This window comes from Sorex araneus, chromosome 6 (assembly GCF_027595985.1).
Source record: "Sorex araneus isolate mSorAra2 chromosome 6, mSorAra2.pri, whole genome shotgun sequence".
Lineage (NCBI taxonomy): Eukaryota > Metazoa > Chordata > Mammalia > Eulipotyphla > Soricidae > Sorex > Sorex araneus.
In genome coordinates, this window is record NC_073307.1 from 121510848 (window position 1) to 121524510 (window position 13663).

At 37.8% G+C, this 13663-nt stretch overlaps 1 protein-coding gene across 1 annotated transcript; it reads right to left on the reverse strand.

The window, feature by feature from the left end:
• Nucleotides 1-9164: 9164 nt before the first annotated feature.
• LOC101555005 (mas-related G-protein coupled receptor member X1-like) lies at nucleotides 9165-13216 on the reverse strand. The gene is made up of 2 exons (XM_055143675.1): nucleotides 13206-13216; nucleotides 9165-10158 (listed from the first exon to the last, which is right to left on the reverse strand). The coding sequence occupies exons 1-2, from the start codon at nucleotides 13214-13216 to the stop codon at nucleotides 9165-9167; spliced, it is 1005 nt and encodes a 334-aa protein (XP_054999650.1).
• Nucleotides 13217-13663: the final 447 nt, after the last annotated feature.

Genomic DNA, 13663 nt, shown 5'->3' on the forward strand with positions numbered 1-13663 from the left:
CTACCCCATTATTTGCATATTAGAAATCCATGGACTTATGGGTAAAAATTTTATAGCCTGCAACTTTAGTAAACAAATCTATTGTTTCTAAGAGCTTCTTGGTAAAGGCTTTAGGGCTCTCTATAGTTTCATATCAACTGCAAGTAGTGAGAGATTGATTTCTTCCTTTCCTCTCTGGTGCTCTGAATACCTTTTTCTTGCTTAACCACTATTACAAGTACTATATTGGATAGATGTGATGAGAGTGGGCATCCTTGTCTCGTACCTGATCTTAGAGGGAAGGCTCTTAGTTTTTCCCCATTGAGGATGATGCTTGACATAGGCTTCTGGCAGATGGCTTTGACTATATTAAGGAAAGTTAGTTCAGTACCCATTTTGGTGAGAGTTTTTGTCAATAACAGGTGCTGGATCTTGTCAAATGCTTTCTCTGCATCTATTGAAATGATCATATGGTTTGTATCTTTTATTTTGTTGATATGAAGGATTATGTTGATTGATTTCTGAATGTTAAACCATGCTTGCATCCCCAGGATGAATCCCACTTGGTCTTGGTGTATGATATTCTTGATGAGTTGTTGGATTTTATTTGCTAATATTTTGTTCAGGATCTTTGCATCTGTGTTCATCAGGAATATTGGCCTGTAATTTTTTTGCGAAGTCTCTGTTTGCTTTTGGTATTAGGGAGTCATATGCCTCATAGAAACTGAGAGAGTTTTTGTTTCTTCAATTTCCCGGAAAAGCTTGAGAAGAACTGGCAAAGGGTTCTCTTTAAATGTTGGAAGAATTCGCTATGTTGGAAGAAATCTATCTGTATCTGGACTTTTGTTTGGGGAAAGACTTCTGATTACAGTTTCAATTTCCTTGATAGTAATAGGTTTATTCTGGTATTCCAACTCTTCTTGGATCAGACTTGGCAGATTATAGGAATCCAGAAACTTATCCATTTCTTCTAGATTTTCTTGTTTTGTGGCATACAGACTGTCAAAGAAGACTGATGATCTTTTGAATTACTTTGGTTTCTGTTGTTATATCCCCCTTTCCATTTCTGATTTGGTTTATTAGGGTTCTCTTTCTAACTTTCTTTGTGAGCTTTACTATTGGTTTATCAATCTTGTTTATTTTCTCAAAGAACAAGCATTTGGTTCATTGATCTTTCAGAATTGTTTTTTAGGTTTCCATGTTGTTAATTTCTGCTCTAAGTTTTATTATTTCTTTTTTTTGGCCGGGTTTAGGCTACTTTTCTTGGTCCTTTTCTAAGATCTTGAGCTGTGAAGTCAAGTTAGTTATGTGGGCTCTTTCTTCTTTCAAGAAATATGCTTGCAGATTCTATACATTTTCCCCATAAAATGGTTTTAGCTGTGTCCCACAAGTTTTGGTAGCTCATATCTTCATTCTAATTTTTTTCCACTTATCTTTTGATTTGTTCCTTGATATCCTCCCTGACCCACTCGATGTTCAGCATTGAGTTGTTTAATTTTGACGTGTTTCATTTGGTTCTCTGCATCTGTGTGTGATTAACTTCTATCTTCAGTGCATCATGATCTGAAAAGAGAGTTGATGCAGTTTCTATCTTCCTGATTCTATTGCAGTATGTTTTGTGTCTCAGAATGTGGTCTATTTTGGAATATTTTCTGCGTGCAGTAGAAAAGAATGCGTATTCTTATAATTGGGGGGGATATAAAACCCTATATAGATCTATGTTATAGATCCACTCTTCTATGTTTTCCTTTAAAGCCAGTGTTTCCTTGCTGAGTTTTATTCTTGTTTATCTATCTAGAGGTGATTAGGTGGTGTTGAAGTCTCCAACTACTATTTTGTTGCTATCAATGTCCTCCTTAAAATCTGTTAGCAGTTGGTTTAAGTATTTAGCTGGTACTTCATTAGGTGCATATTTATATGTTTAGTATTGTGGTTTCTTCCTGCTGTGCGTATCCCTTGATTACTAAAATATGGCCTTTGTTATCCCCTCTAATCTTGTTCAACCTGAAATCTATGTTGTCGGATAGTATTACGGCCACCCCGCCTTTTTGAGGGAATTGTTTGCTTGAAGGATGGTTTTCCATCCTTTGACGTGGAGCCTATGTTTGCTCTGACTGTTCAGATGTGTTTCTTGTAGGCTGCAGAATGTTGGGTTTAGTTTTTAATCTATTTTGCAACTCTGTGTCTCTTAATTGGTATATTTAGACCTTGGACATTGAGAGAGATTATTGTCATGGGGTTTTGTGAAACCTTTCTGTAGAGGTTTGTTGTGCTTGTAGGGTTATTTCTTGTCTTACAGTAGACAAGAAATAGCCTTTCTAACCTTTAACCTTTAACGTTTCTCAGTTTGGTTTTGAGCCTATAAAGTACCTGAGCTGTTCTTTATTCATGAAATAGTGTATCGTTCCTTCGACTTTGAGTGAGAGTTTAGCTGGATAAATGCTTGCATTATTGTCTCTCTATCTGTGGCATTCATCATTCTGATTATGAGATGTCTTGGATTCTTTTTGTTATGGTCTCTTTTAGCTGGCACCCTTCAGGCTCCTTGGATCTGAATGAATGCATTCTCTGGAAACTTTTTAGCAATGATTTTTTTAACTCTCTTTTTCACTGGGGTTGCCTCCCTGTCCTTCTGGTACTCTGATGATTCTTATGTTGTTCCTCTTGTATTCATCCCCTAGGTCTCTGATTCACCCCAGAGCTATTTTGTGGTCTGTTCTCATTGTTTCTTGTTGCCTGTTAGCTTTCTGCAGCTCATATTCAAGCTCACTGGTTCTGTCTTTGGCTGTACCTATTCTACTGTTGAGGGAACTCACTGAGTTTTTTATTTCATCTACTGAATCCTTTCTTAGTGACACTTCTATTTGTAGATTTCTTATTTATGCTCTCATATCTTCCTGTATTTTTTTTGGCTGTTCATTCCACAGTTTCTTTCACGTCCCCCTTTAATTTACAGGATGTTTATTCCACTGTTTCTTTGAGTTCATTCAATATCTTCAACATTTCATCTCTGAATTCTTTATCAAAGAGATCGTATTTGTGGGTAAGCCCTGTTGAAGCCTCTGGATTCTTTTCCTCATCTTCTCCTCATGGTGGGGATTTGTGCTATGTCTTCATGTTATACTGATAGTATGGCGGTGGGACCTTCCATTTAACTATCAATATTCCTCTCTTGCTGCAAGAAAGGATACTGGATGAGCTCGGTCAATGGTGGTCACCTTTTTCCTCTTCTAGGATACAACCTTCCTCTTTCGTGCTCCTTTGTGGCTTACGTGAGGCCTTTACGGAAGCTTTCGAGGATGTGTTCTCTTACATTGGGCTTGTCCAACTTGTTATGTTCACCAGTATTTTGATAAAATTGGAATGGCTAGTAGACTAGTAGGCTTATTTTATTTGAGATAGCCAGAATGTTCTCCACAGAATTCGATAATGGAGAATGAGATGTGATTCCAGAGTGCTGGGAAAGGGGAAAATAACTTCAGCCACCACAAGAGGACATGTCCCCTGCAGTGAAGACCACAGGCCTGCCACGCTGTAGGTCCTGAGAGATGCTGTGAGGATTTCAGGTCCGGGTGGTAGGATGGAGCGCAGGTGCAGTAGTGAGGCTTTGGCAGTGGATTCACAAACCTGAGAGAGCAAATAAGCAGCAGTGGAGAGGTGGCACTGGGGCCTGAATCAAGAATACAAATGATTGATCTCATAATATGCTCTTTTTTATATCCCACAGTTGAACACAATCATTCTATGTCTGTCTCTCAACTTTTGATTCATTTCACGCAGCATGATATTCTCCATGTCTATCCATTTACAAGAAATCATAAATAATCCTGTAACTGTGTATCAGATGGAGATTCACTTTTTTAAAAAAGAAATACAAATTATTTCAAGAGACAGTTGACTCCCTGAAATACATTCACAGGATTGCTAGATCAGTACACTGTGGGCCTGGTGGTTAGATAAATCCTGATCTGTTCTTTGTTCTGAGATCAAGTCATAAGTCTCACCAGCAGTGCCAGAGAAGACCCATCAAGAACTAAAAACTAAAACAACTGAACACTCAGTACTGATGCTATTGAGGGCCTCACAGAGCAGCTCATTGTGGGGTAGATAGATGTACAGCTCTCATTGCTGATAGCTTTGATGTTCAGGCAGGTGAGTTAAGTTAGTGTGAATTTTTTTTTTAATTTTTTATTGAATCACCGTGTGAAAAGTTACAAATCTTTCAGGCTTAAGGCTCAGTCATACACTCAGTCATACATCCCTTCACCAGTGCACATGTTCCACCACCAAGAACCCCAGTATACCTGCCACCCCATCCCCACCCCCTGCCTGTGTGGCAGATAATTTTCACTTTACTTTCTCTTTACTTTGATTACATTCAATATTTCACCAGAAAACTCACTTTTATTATTGGGAATTTCCCCCCAACAATCACACCTGCCCAAAAGGCATCATTTGATCATTTGTTTTCCATTGCTAAGAATAAGAGCATATAAGGTCATGGTTTTTGATTTCTTGTATTTTAGTAATTAAGTCCAAAAAATTTCTGCCAGAAATCTCATTATTACAAGCTCATACCTCATGTTTTGTGGACCTCATAAATGGAGGTCACCACGCCAGCAGGGAAAGGAAAGACTGAGAGAGAAACATCTTTCCCCTCCCAGGGCGGCATGAGGCTGTAGCTTAGTTCACAGTCTAGAGACATTTCTGCAAGATGCCTCTGTGTGCCAAAAGTAGTTAGTTTGTCTCCGGGATCATGGGCATTCAGGAACGAAGGGGCCGCTGGGGAACACATCTGGATGGAGAGTGGCACCAGTAACGCCCCCCATCCCGAGATCTCCTGCTGATCCCGTCACTGCAAACTTGTACCTCTCTTTAGTGGGTCTTAGAAGATGACGGTTGCCACACCACCACTGGGGAAAGGAAAGGCCGAGAGAGAAAAACCTTTCCCCTTCCAGGGTGGCATGGGGCCCTAGCTTAGTTCACAGTATAGAGGCATTTCTGCAAGGTTAGTGTGATTTCACAAAGTGAAATGCGGGGGCGGGGCGGCTGCTGCTGTGCATGTGGTGGCCTTTAACTGCTCCCCAGTCCCCTAGCCCTCCCCAACAGAAAGATAAAGAGACAGGAAGTTGGGGGATCACTGCTTGATGATAAAAATGGCCCATTTAATGTACAGCTGCCAGCATACTTATAGAGCATCTTAGGAGAGTTGAGATAAGGACATAGGTGTGATCAATCACTTACATAGATAAACATTTGGTGGAGGAAATTGTCTTGAGATTTACTCAAGGTAACTCTGTCTCCCAGGGACATTGACATTGCTTTATCTTTTCCTCTAGTTGTATAAGTTGTCAATACTTGCAGTTGTTTGGATAAACACAGTAAGAGGCAAAGATCCCAATACTTAGTTCTCTGGGCTGAGAGAAAGCAAGGCTTTTACAGTAAATCCCACACTAAGCCTTCAGACCAGTTCAGCTTGCCCTTCACCATGGGAGTCCTGTTTCTTAAGTCATAACCACTTGCATCAAGATCATGCATTTATGTTTTTTATAATGTCCCATTTCTATGCCAGGGTACCTTTGCCACTACCTTCTGGGTTACTAGAAACTACAGCAACTGAGGCCTAAGTCAAGTATTTATGACCAGGTAATTATGCCCTGGAATAGATATAGTTCAATCAACTCCTAAGTATTCAGAGCATAGCACTAATGGTCTTTCTGTGTTTAACCAAAAAACATTGCTCTAAAGTAAAATATAAAAAGGCTATAGGAGAAATGGAAAAGCAGGTACAAATACACATCACTTGAAATACAAAGCAGTACAAATACAAAGTTCAGAATTACCAGAAAGTTTTGGCTCATCAGTAATCAAGACTGACTTGGGAAACTGTTACAATGAGAGGTAAAATATGAAGGAAAGATTAAAGACAGACCTTAATTAAATTAGGAATATTAACAAGACATGCTAAGTTTCTCTGGGAGGAAGAAAGGGGGCAATTCGCTGATGAAACCTGAAACACTTAGGGTTAATATTCAACCCAGTATCTGGCATGTAGGTAAAGACAGAATGGGAAGAGCTGATGAGCCTCTCCTGAGGCATGTGGAAGGAGAGGGAGATGGGGTCAGAATACCTGATGCTGTAGTTTCCTGAATTCCTGCCTAGGTCCCCTTAGTAGTGAAGCTGTGGATTTATGCACTGTGGTGTGGATCCACTATTAGAGTGGTGACAATTTCAAGGAAATAGAATAATAATTATACTATTTTTTGTTTATTTGTTTGTTTGTTAAAACCCACTGCACTGGCAGATACTTGGACCCCAGCTAGATGGAGCAATAAACCTCACTGTGTGATTTGCATGATCAGACAAGACAGGCTCTGTTCTCTGTGCTTGAGTGGTGGTCGACTCCGGACCTTAACAAAACAAAAGACATAAAATAACATGTCGTGCCAATTCTGTATTTATTTTGAAAATTTTTAATTTTGACTTATACTGTAAATAATGTTTTCTCATGGACATTGATCTGACACCACACCCATTACCACTACAGTGTAATGTCTGTCTCCCCTTCTCCCCCTCACTTGCCCCCTAGTGCATTGTCTGAGTCAGTTCCCCAGTATCTTGCTTTGCGATTTTTGTTGCTGCCTCACTATGTATCATTAAAAAATAAATAGATAGATTCAAAATGGCCACAGGGCCTATCATTTTACTTCCAGATTTATATTCCAGGATTGTGCTAAACTTGAACATCAATGTTACAGAAGAATAGTTTATAATATTCCCAATTGAATACGGACAACAAATAGAAGATTCATGTGTCATTTATCAAATGTAATGTATCAATACAGGATACTTTAAGTATTTAAAATAAATAATACTTAAATAAAAAAGCAACTACAACCAATGAGATAAAAGGGGGCTTGTTGGGGAGTTGGCAGGGACTCTGGGGACACTGGTGTTGTTACTGGTATTCCAACATTGTATGCCTGAAATAATTCTCTTATGAACAGCTTTGTAAATCATGGTGTCTTAATAAAATATTTTTGATTAAAAAAATCGATGAGATACAACATATTCTTTCACATGGGTGAATCTAAATACCTCAAGATAAATGAAAGAAGTCAGTTATGAAAGACAGGATTCCGTTTGCCTGGAAAGTGTAAACTAGGAAAATACATTGAGATAAGGAGTTGAAGTACAGGAAGTCAGGCAAACAGAGTGGAGCTGGGAGATTGTTCGGAGACAAATGATCACAAACAGCTATTTACTTTCTTTTGGGACTAATGAAAACTTAATACAAATGATTGTATTACTAGAGCCCACAATAGATAAATTATGTGGTGTGTGAATTACATTTTAATAAAGCTGTTTTAATTTAAAAACATGAAACACACAGAATGCTCTTTAACTTCAAGCTATATTACGAAAGATTGTAATAAAACCTTAATGGTTTTGGAGCAAATACACATGCTTAGACCAATAGAATAAAATAAATCCTAACATATATATATATGTATATATATATATATACACACATACACACATGAAAAAGCACCTGAGTTTTTGACATTTTATTTTAGTTCATTATATATTAAGATAGTATGTTTTACATAGTTATGTTTAGCTGACTTTTAGGAGCACAAAGTCTCAACACCAATCCCACCAGTGTTGTTGACTTTCCTGCACTGATGTCCAGGTTTTCCTCCCAAAACCCAGACATACTCCTGGAAGACATGTATCGAAATTGGACTGTTTTAATTTAGATTTTTACCTTACAATAATGTTGGCTTTATAGCATATGTGTGTGTACCCCATCTCTGATATTGTGAATTGTTGGGTCCAAAGGTCACACTGTTTTCACTCCTCAGAGAAACCTCTGACTGGGCTGAACAGACAATACTTCTACCAGAAGTGAATGAGATCTTCTTTTCCACTACATACTGCCAACATGAATTGTTCTCATTTTTTTAGAATGTATGTACCATTTGTACTGGTGACAGATGATATATTATTGTTCTCTTTGTTTGAATTTTTCTAATAATAAATGATGATTTTTATATGTCTTCTTTTCATGAGTCTTTCAGTTATTTTCATCAGAGAATTGTCTGTTAATTTCCTTTCTCCATTTTTGGGTGTATTGGTCTTCTGGATATGTTTTACTGTTAATCTCTAATCAAAAATTGAATCACTTCAGAAGCACAGTTGAAAAGTTTTTCATGATTGGGTTTCAGTCATATAATGTTTGACACCCATCCCTTTACCATTGTCCATTGCCCAACATCAATGTCCCCTGTTACTCTCCCACCATCTCAACACCCCCTAGCTTGCCTTCATGGCAACTTTTCTTCTCTCTCATGATTTTTTTAATTTCTCTTTTGTTTTGGGCATCACGGTTTGAAATACAGGTACTGAAAGATCATCATATTTGTACCTCCACCTAATTTCAACACTCAGTACTTGTTCAGCAATTTCACTTCTTAAATAATATCCTAAATCTTTGGCAGGTTTGTTGTCAATCTTTATGAGTGCTTTATACGTCTTAGATAGTGATCCTTTGTTTGATGTTTTATATGCAAATATTTTCCCACTCAGTTATGTTTTTTAAATTTTGCCCATGTTTTCTTCACTGTGCAGAATCTTTTGAGTGTTATGGAGACTTCTTTGCTTTTTTGTTTGTTTGTTTGTTCCTGAGCTCCTAAATGTATAAGGAATGAGGTTAGGGAAAAATTAGCCCATGCAGAAAGAGTAACTCCAGATCTTTAATACCACAAAGTAGACATTTAATACCATAGTAGACATTTAATACCGTAGCAAACAGATATGAAACTACTACTCCAGGAAAGTCATTGGCAATTAATTGTAGAGTTCCACATCCAATTTCCTTTATATTATCCAGTTATATCCTTCCTGATTATTTATCTATAAAAACTGAAAAGAGTCATAAAAAAACTTGTAAATGAATGTTAATAGTAGATTTTTCCTTGTTAATAGCAGATTTTTTCTTGTTAATACTAGAAAAATAGATGTTTCCCTATATTGCATACATGAAAATAAACAATGGTTTCTTGATACTATGAAATAGGATTCAACTTAAGATATAAACAAAAACACAGATAACTGAAATACAATGACAAAATTTCCTGAAATTATGACTACAGCATGACTCTAAGATATGAACATTTGATTCTTCATGACATTTCCAGAGTCTCCTGAGGAGGGCGGCCTTCACTTCCATTTTCCTCAGGAATGTCCTGCAAAGCCCTCTGCAGAATTATTTTGAGACTCCTTCTTTGCTGTTTTTTCTGCTTTCTAAAAGAACCAACAAAGAAATAAATGATGGGGTTGGCACAGCTATTGACACAGAAGAGTACCTCTGTCGCTAGCCAAAATCTAAAGCTGTGTATACCATTCCACATTATTATCAAGGGTATGAGGATTCCCCAAGGTAGGCCACAGATGAGAAAGACCAGCACTGTAAGCCCGACGGTCGCATACAGCCTGGTCAGCTTCCTCTTCTGGGAGCCACACAGCAATCTGGTCAGCAGCGCCAGGCTGGATACTAATAGAAGAACAGAGCAGAAAACTATCCACGTGGCAATGCTTATATAAGTTAGCCCACACAAATAGTCATCAAACATTCCACTCAGTTGACCACAGAATGTCATTCTCAGGATGTTTAGGAGCAGGGACAGGACCCAAAGCAGGGCACACACAACAGCAGATAAGTATTTTGGGCGGTGGCTATAGTACCAGATGGGCTTTAGGACAGACAGGCAGCGCTCAGTGCTAATGGCAGTAATAAAGCTCAGGCTTGCAACATAGGGAAAGACACTTATGTGAATAAATAGAAGAGCATATTTATTGGAAAACTCTAATCCTATGAAGAATGATGTAACGGATAAAATCATCCAGATGAAGAGAAAGACAAAATCAGCTCCTGCCAAGTTGAGGATGTAGATGGAGAAAGCATTCTTCCGAATACGGAAGCCCAGGAGCCAGAGCACCACCGCATTTCCTGCCAGACCCATCAGAGTAAAGACACATTCCAAAATCCTTGTGATGATGTAAGCCTTCTTGGTTGTTTGTAGAAAGTTCAGCCAATCACTTTCATCCTGTGGTGTGCTTACTGTCACCCAGGTTGTCACAGTTGTATCCAGCCTCAGATATTCTCCAGTGGTGTTCCTGGGAACATAAAACATAAATAAGAAGAATTTTTATTATCATCAGTGATTCTCATAGGTATACTGCTGCCCATGTTACATTCCACCAAGTGACATTTCATATTATATAAGAGAGAAAATGAAACGGAAGAGATTAAAATAAGAAGGTCACACATTTTTGGAGTCTTTTGCTTGGATTCAATCTGATCTGATGAAATCCTGGAGTTTCTTTCTGAATTACAATTCTTCACAAGTAGGAAATATTCCAGATTCCTGATTTTCTCACTTCCTTGGCCATGCCACATTGCACAGTCTCAGGAGGAGACACTCCAGGGCAGGCTGTGAGGGACAGCAGCAGGACCCATAAGCCCAGCAGATCTCTGTTCTTACCTGAGGTCTCCTCTCCAGGTCACCAACTCTGTATCCCTAGACAAATGAAGGAATAAGACTCCAATATGTCTGGTCTTTCAGTCCCCTTGTGTCAGCTCTCTGAAAACAGTAACCTCTCTTCTCATATACTTTAGTATGTTACAAAAGCCAAATCATTTTTGAGGGACACAATGGGTAGCTAAGAGAAGTTATTCAAGAAATGGATAAAGAGTTACTGAGGGAGACATTTCAAAGCAAGATAAAGTTGGGTCAAATGTAAAATATACATCAAATGAATTAGTCACCATATTAAACATGTGATAATAGAATAAAAAAGATTATATAATAAAAAGGATTATATGTTATTCTACTGTAGAAAGCTTTCTCTTTTTTCTTTGAGGAAATTTTTTACACTTAATAATTATTTCTGGCTTCTATGTACTCTAAATCTATGAGATTATAGTTGGCTCATGGAAAGTTTATAATGAGAACTAAAATACTCTTATACTAATCACTTAAGTATAGATAAAGTCAGTTTGGCAAAGGAGAAGTTTAATGGAATCAGTGGCTTCATTGTTTACTGAATTATGTTCTTTATGGGGGTATATAGAGAGATGATGTTTTGAGTTCTTAATAGGCAGTTTCATAAAGGAATACTACGGAAGGAAGTCAGATATTGGAAAGGTGACTTTACACTGAGTTGTTTGGGATTAAACTGCAGATACTCATGAATTGCAATTTGAGAACAGATGGAAAGATTATTTGAATAAAAGCAACTTGTTTAAAGCTATTCAAGATAAAATATCTCTGTATTTATTCAGAAAAGTTAAGCTAGCAGGTAAAACTGTGCTGACAGTAAGAAGGTCACTGGAAGGCTGCATAGTGGGTCTTTTTTTATAATGGAATAATGTCTGGTGACTGAAACATTATGGAGAATGTGGTGTCTAAGAAACACTCCTAGATATAGAAATTTATTTCTTCTACTCCATACATGAGCAATTAAAAAATTAAAACTAATGAAAAAGACTAAAATATTAATTTATTGCCCTCATTTTCACTTAGAGGAAAGGAAACAGAAGCACAAAGTGCTGGGCTGATAAGTCCCGTGTTTCATGAAAACAACTGCTATGGTCCTCTGTAAATAGATTGTGTCTGAATGTTTTTCTTTAACTAACCCTGCTAAATCACTAACATATCAGAATGAAATATATCTAAATATAAGGGAGAGAAAGAATTCAGAAATACTCATCAAGATCCCAGGAAGAATATCACAATTTAGTGTTTTGCTTTTGTTAGATAAAACAATTACAGAAGGTAAAGAAAAGAAAGAAAAGTATGAAGGAGAAAAATTGTTGTGAGCAGAAGCAAATGATTCATGTTGTGGGACACTGAGTGGAAAGAAGTAAACTAGGAGAAAACTGGGTGCTATTATAAATCTCTTGAGTAATCAAAGCATAAGTCCTTTTGTTCTGAGAAAAGAAAATCATTTCCCAATAAAGAGGAAGATTCACATCACATGAGGCCTCCCAGTTCAAAGAGTTTTCATCTCTCCAGAACTGAGAGGACTGAATTAACCGTCAAGGGTCTCTTGGTTCTGCTATTCATGGTAGCCTGTGAGGAGATGGAGTAAAACCATAAGATCATTACTGTCTATCAGGGAACCTGTGCTTTTTATTCATGAAGCTGAACAATAGAGGAAGTTACAATTAGTGGTTGTCTATTCCAAAAGCAATTAAAATATGTAATCTTCTGTTCTTATCATCAAACCCCATTTGATATAGATGTATCCTGTACCTACTATCCGTCCAAGGAGAGAAATCTCTGTGCCCAATTGGTGGACAGTCATTATTTCTGACACTGATAAATTCTAGGAAATGGAGACATTGACAGGAGTGAGTTGACAACCTCTCCTTGTGGGGTTCAGAGTTGACAGAAACTGTGAGGATCTTCCTGAAGACATAACTTCTCTCTGGTGTGCTTTCCTACACTCATAGCTACTCTTAATAACTACACCCAGAAATACAGCCATAACCCTTTATGAGTTTTGCTTACCTATGTTTATCTTTTAATTATACTGAAATCACAGCTCTTTGCTATTAACTCAATTAACAAGTTGTGATTACTATTCCGTGCAAATTTACCTAAAACTCCCCTGTTAATAAAATTTTCCTTGATGGAGTTGGAGCGATATTACAGAGTATAGGGCATTTATCTTGCACAGAGCCAACCTGGGTTCGATTCCCAGCATCCATATGGTCCCCCGAGCACTGCCTGAAGTAATTCCTGAGTGCATGACCCAGGAGTAACCCCTGTTCATCGCCAGTTGTGGCCCACAAACAAACAAACAAACAAAATTTCCTTGACCAAATTCTTCTTGTCATTCTACTTTAGGTTAAGTGTGTGTGTGTGTGTGTGTGTGTGTGTGTGTGTAAGAAAAAGAACTTTTCCAAGATAAAACTGAGGACAAGATTATTAACCACAATTGTTGGAAGGGATACATATATTTAGATTTCTCTGCTATTAAATCAGTAAAACAACATAATTCTTCCCATGACAGCAAATTGGAATGGGTTGGAGGATAGAATGGGAAGAGATTACAGTGAACGCAAACACTCTTGCTTTTCTTCTTAGATATTCAATTAAGTCTACCAGCCATCAAAGCACAAATGTGACTTTGGGAATAAAGTTGACAAAACATACCTTCCCTCCATTCTTCCTTAGAAGTGACAAGTTGTCTTGTGTTGAAATGAAAAGTGTTCAGAGATCGAGGGTGGTTCAGAATGGTTCTCTGCCCTGAAGCAGAGCCCCTGGAGGAATGGAACCTGGTGCATAAGGGAAGATTATAAAGTTTCTAAACAGGTCTTGTGATTTCCTTCCAATGAGATAACTGTAAATGATATAGTGTTGACCATTCTGGGTACGTTTCTCAACAGTTGATCTGATTAATTCCCTATCTCTCAATTCATACATCCCCAACCCAATATGGTGCACTTCCCTGCATGTGATTCTTGTATATTAAGTCAGTGTCAGCTATCTGCCTGGACTCTACAACCAAACAACATGATTAGGCATTTATTTATGTAAACATAATAAACACTTTCCTCCACAAGAAGAAAACTGCCAACCTGATCAAAAAATGGGGTGATGAAATGAACAGA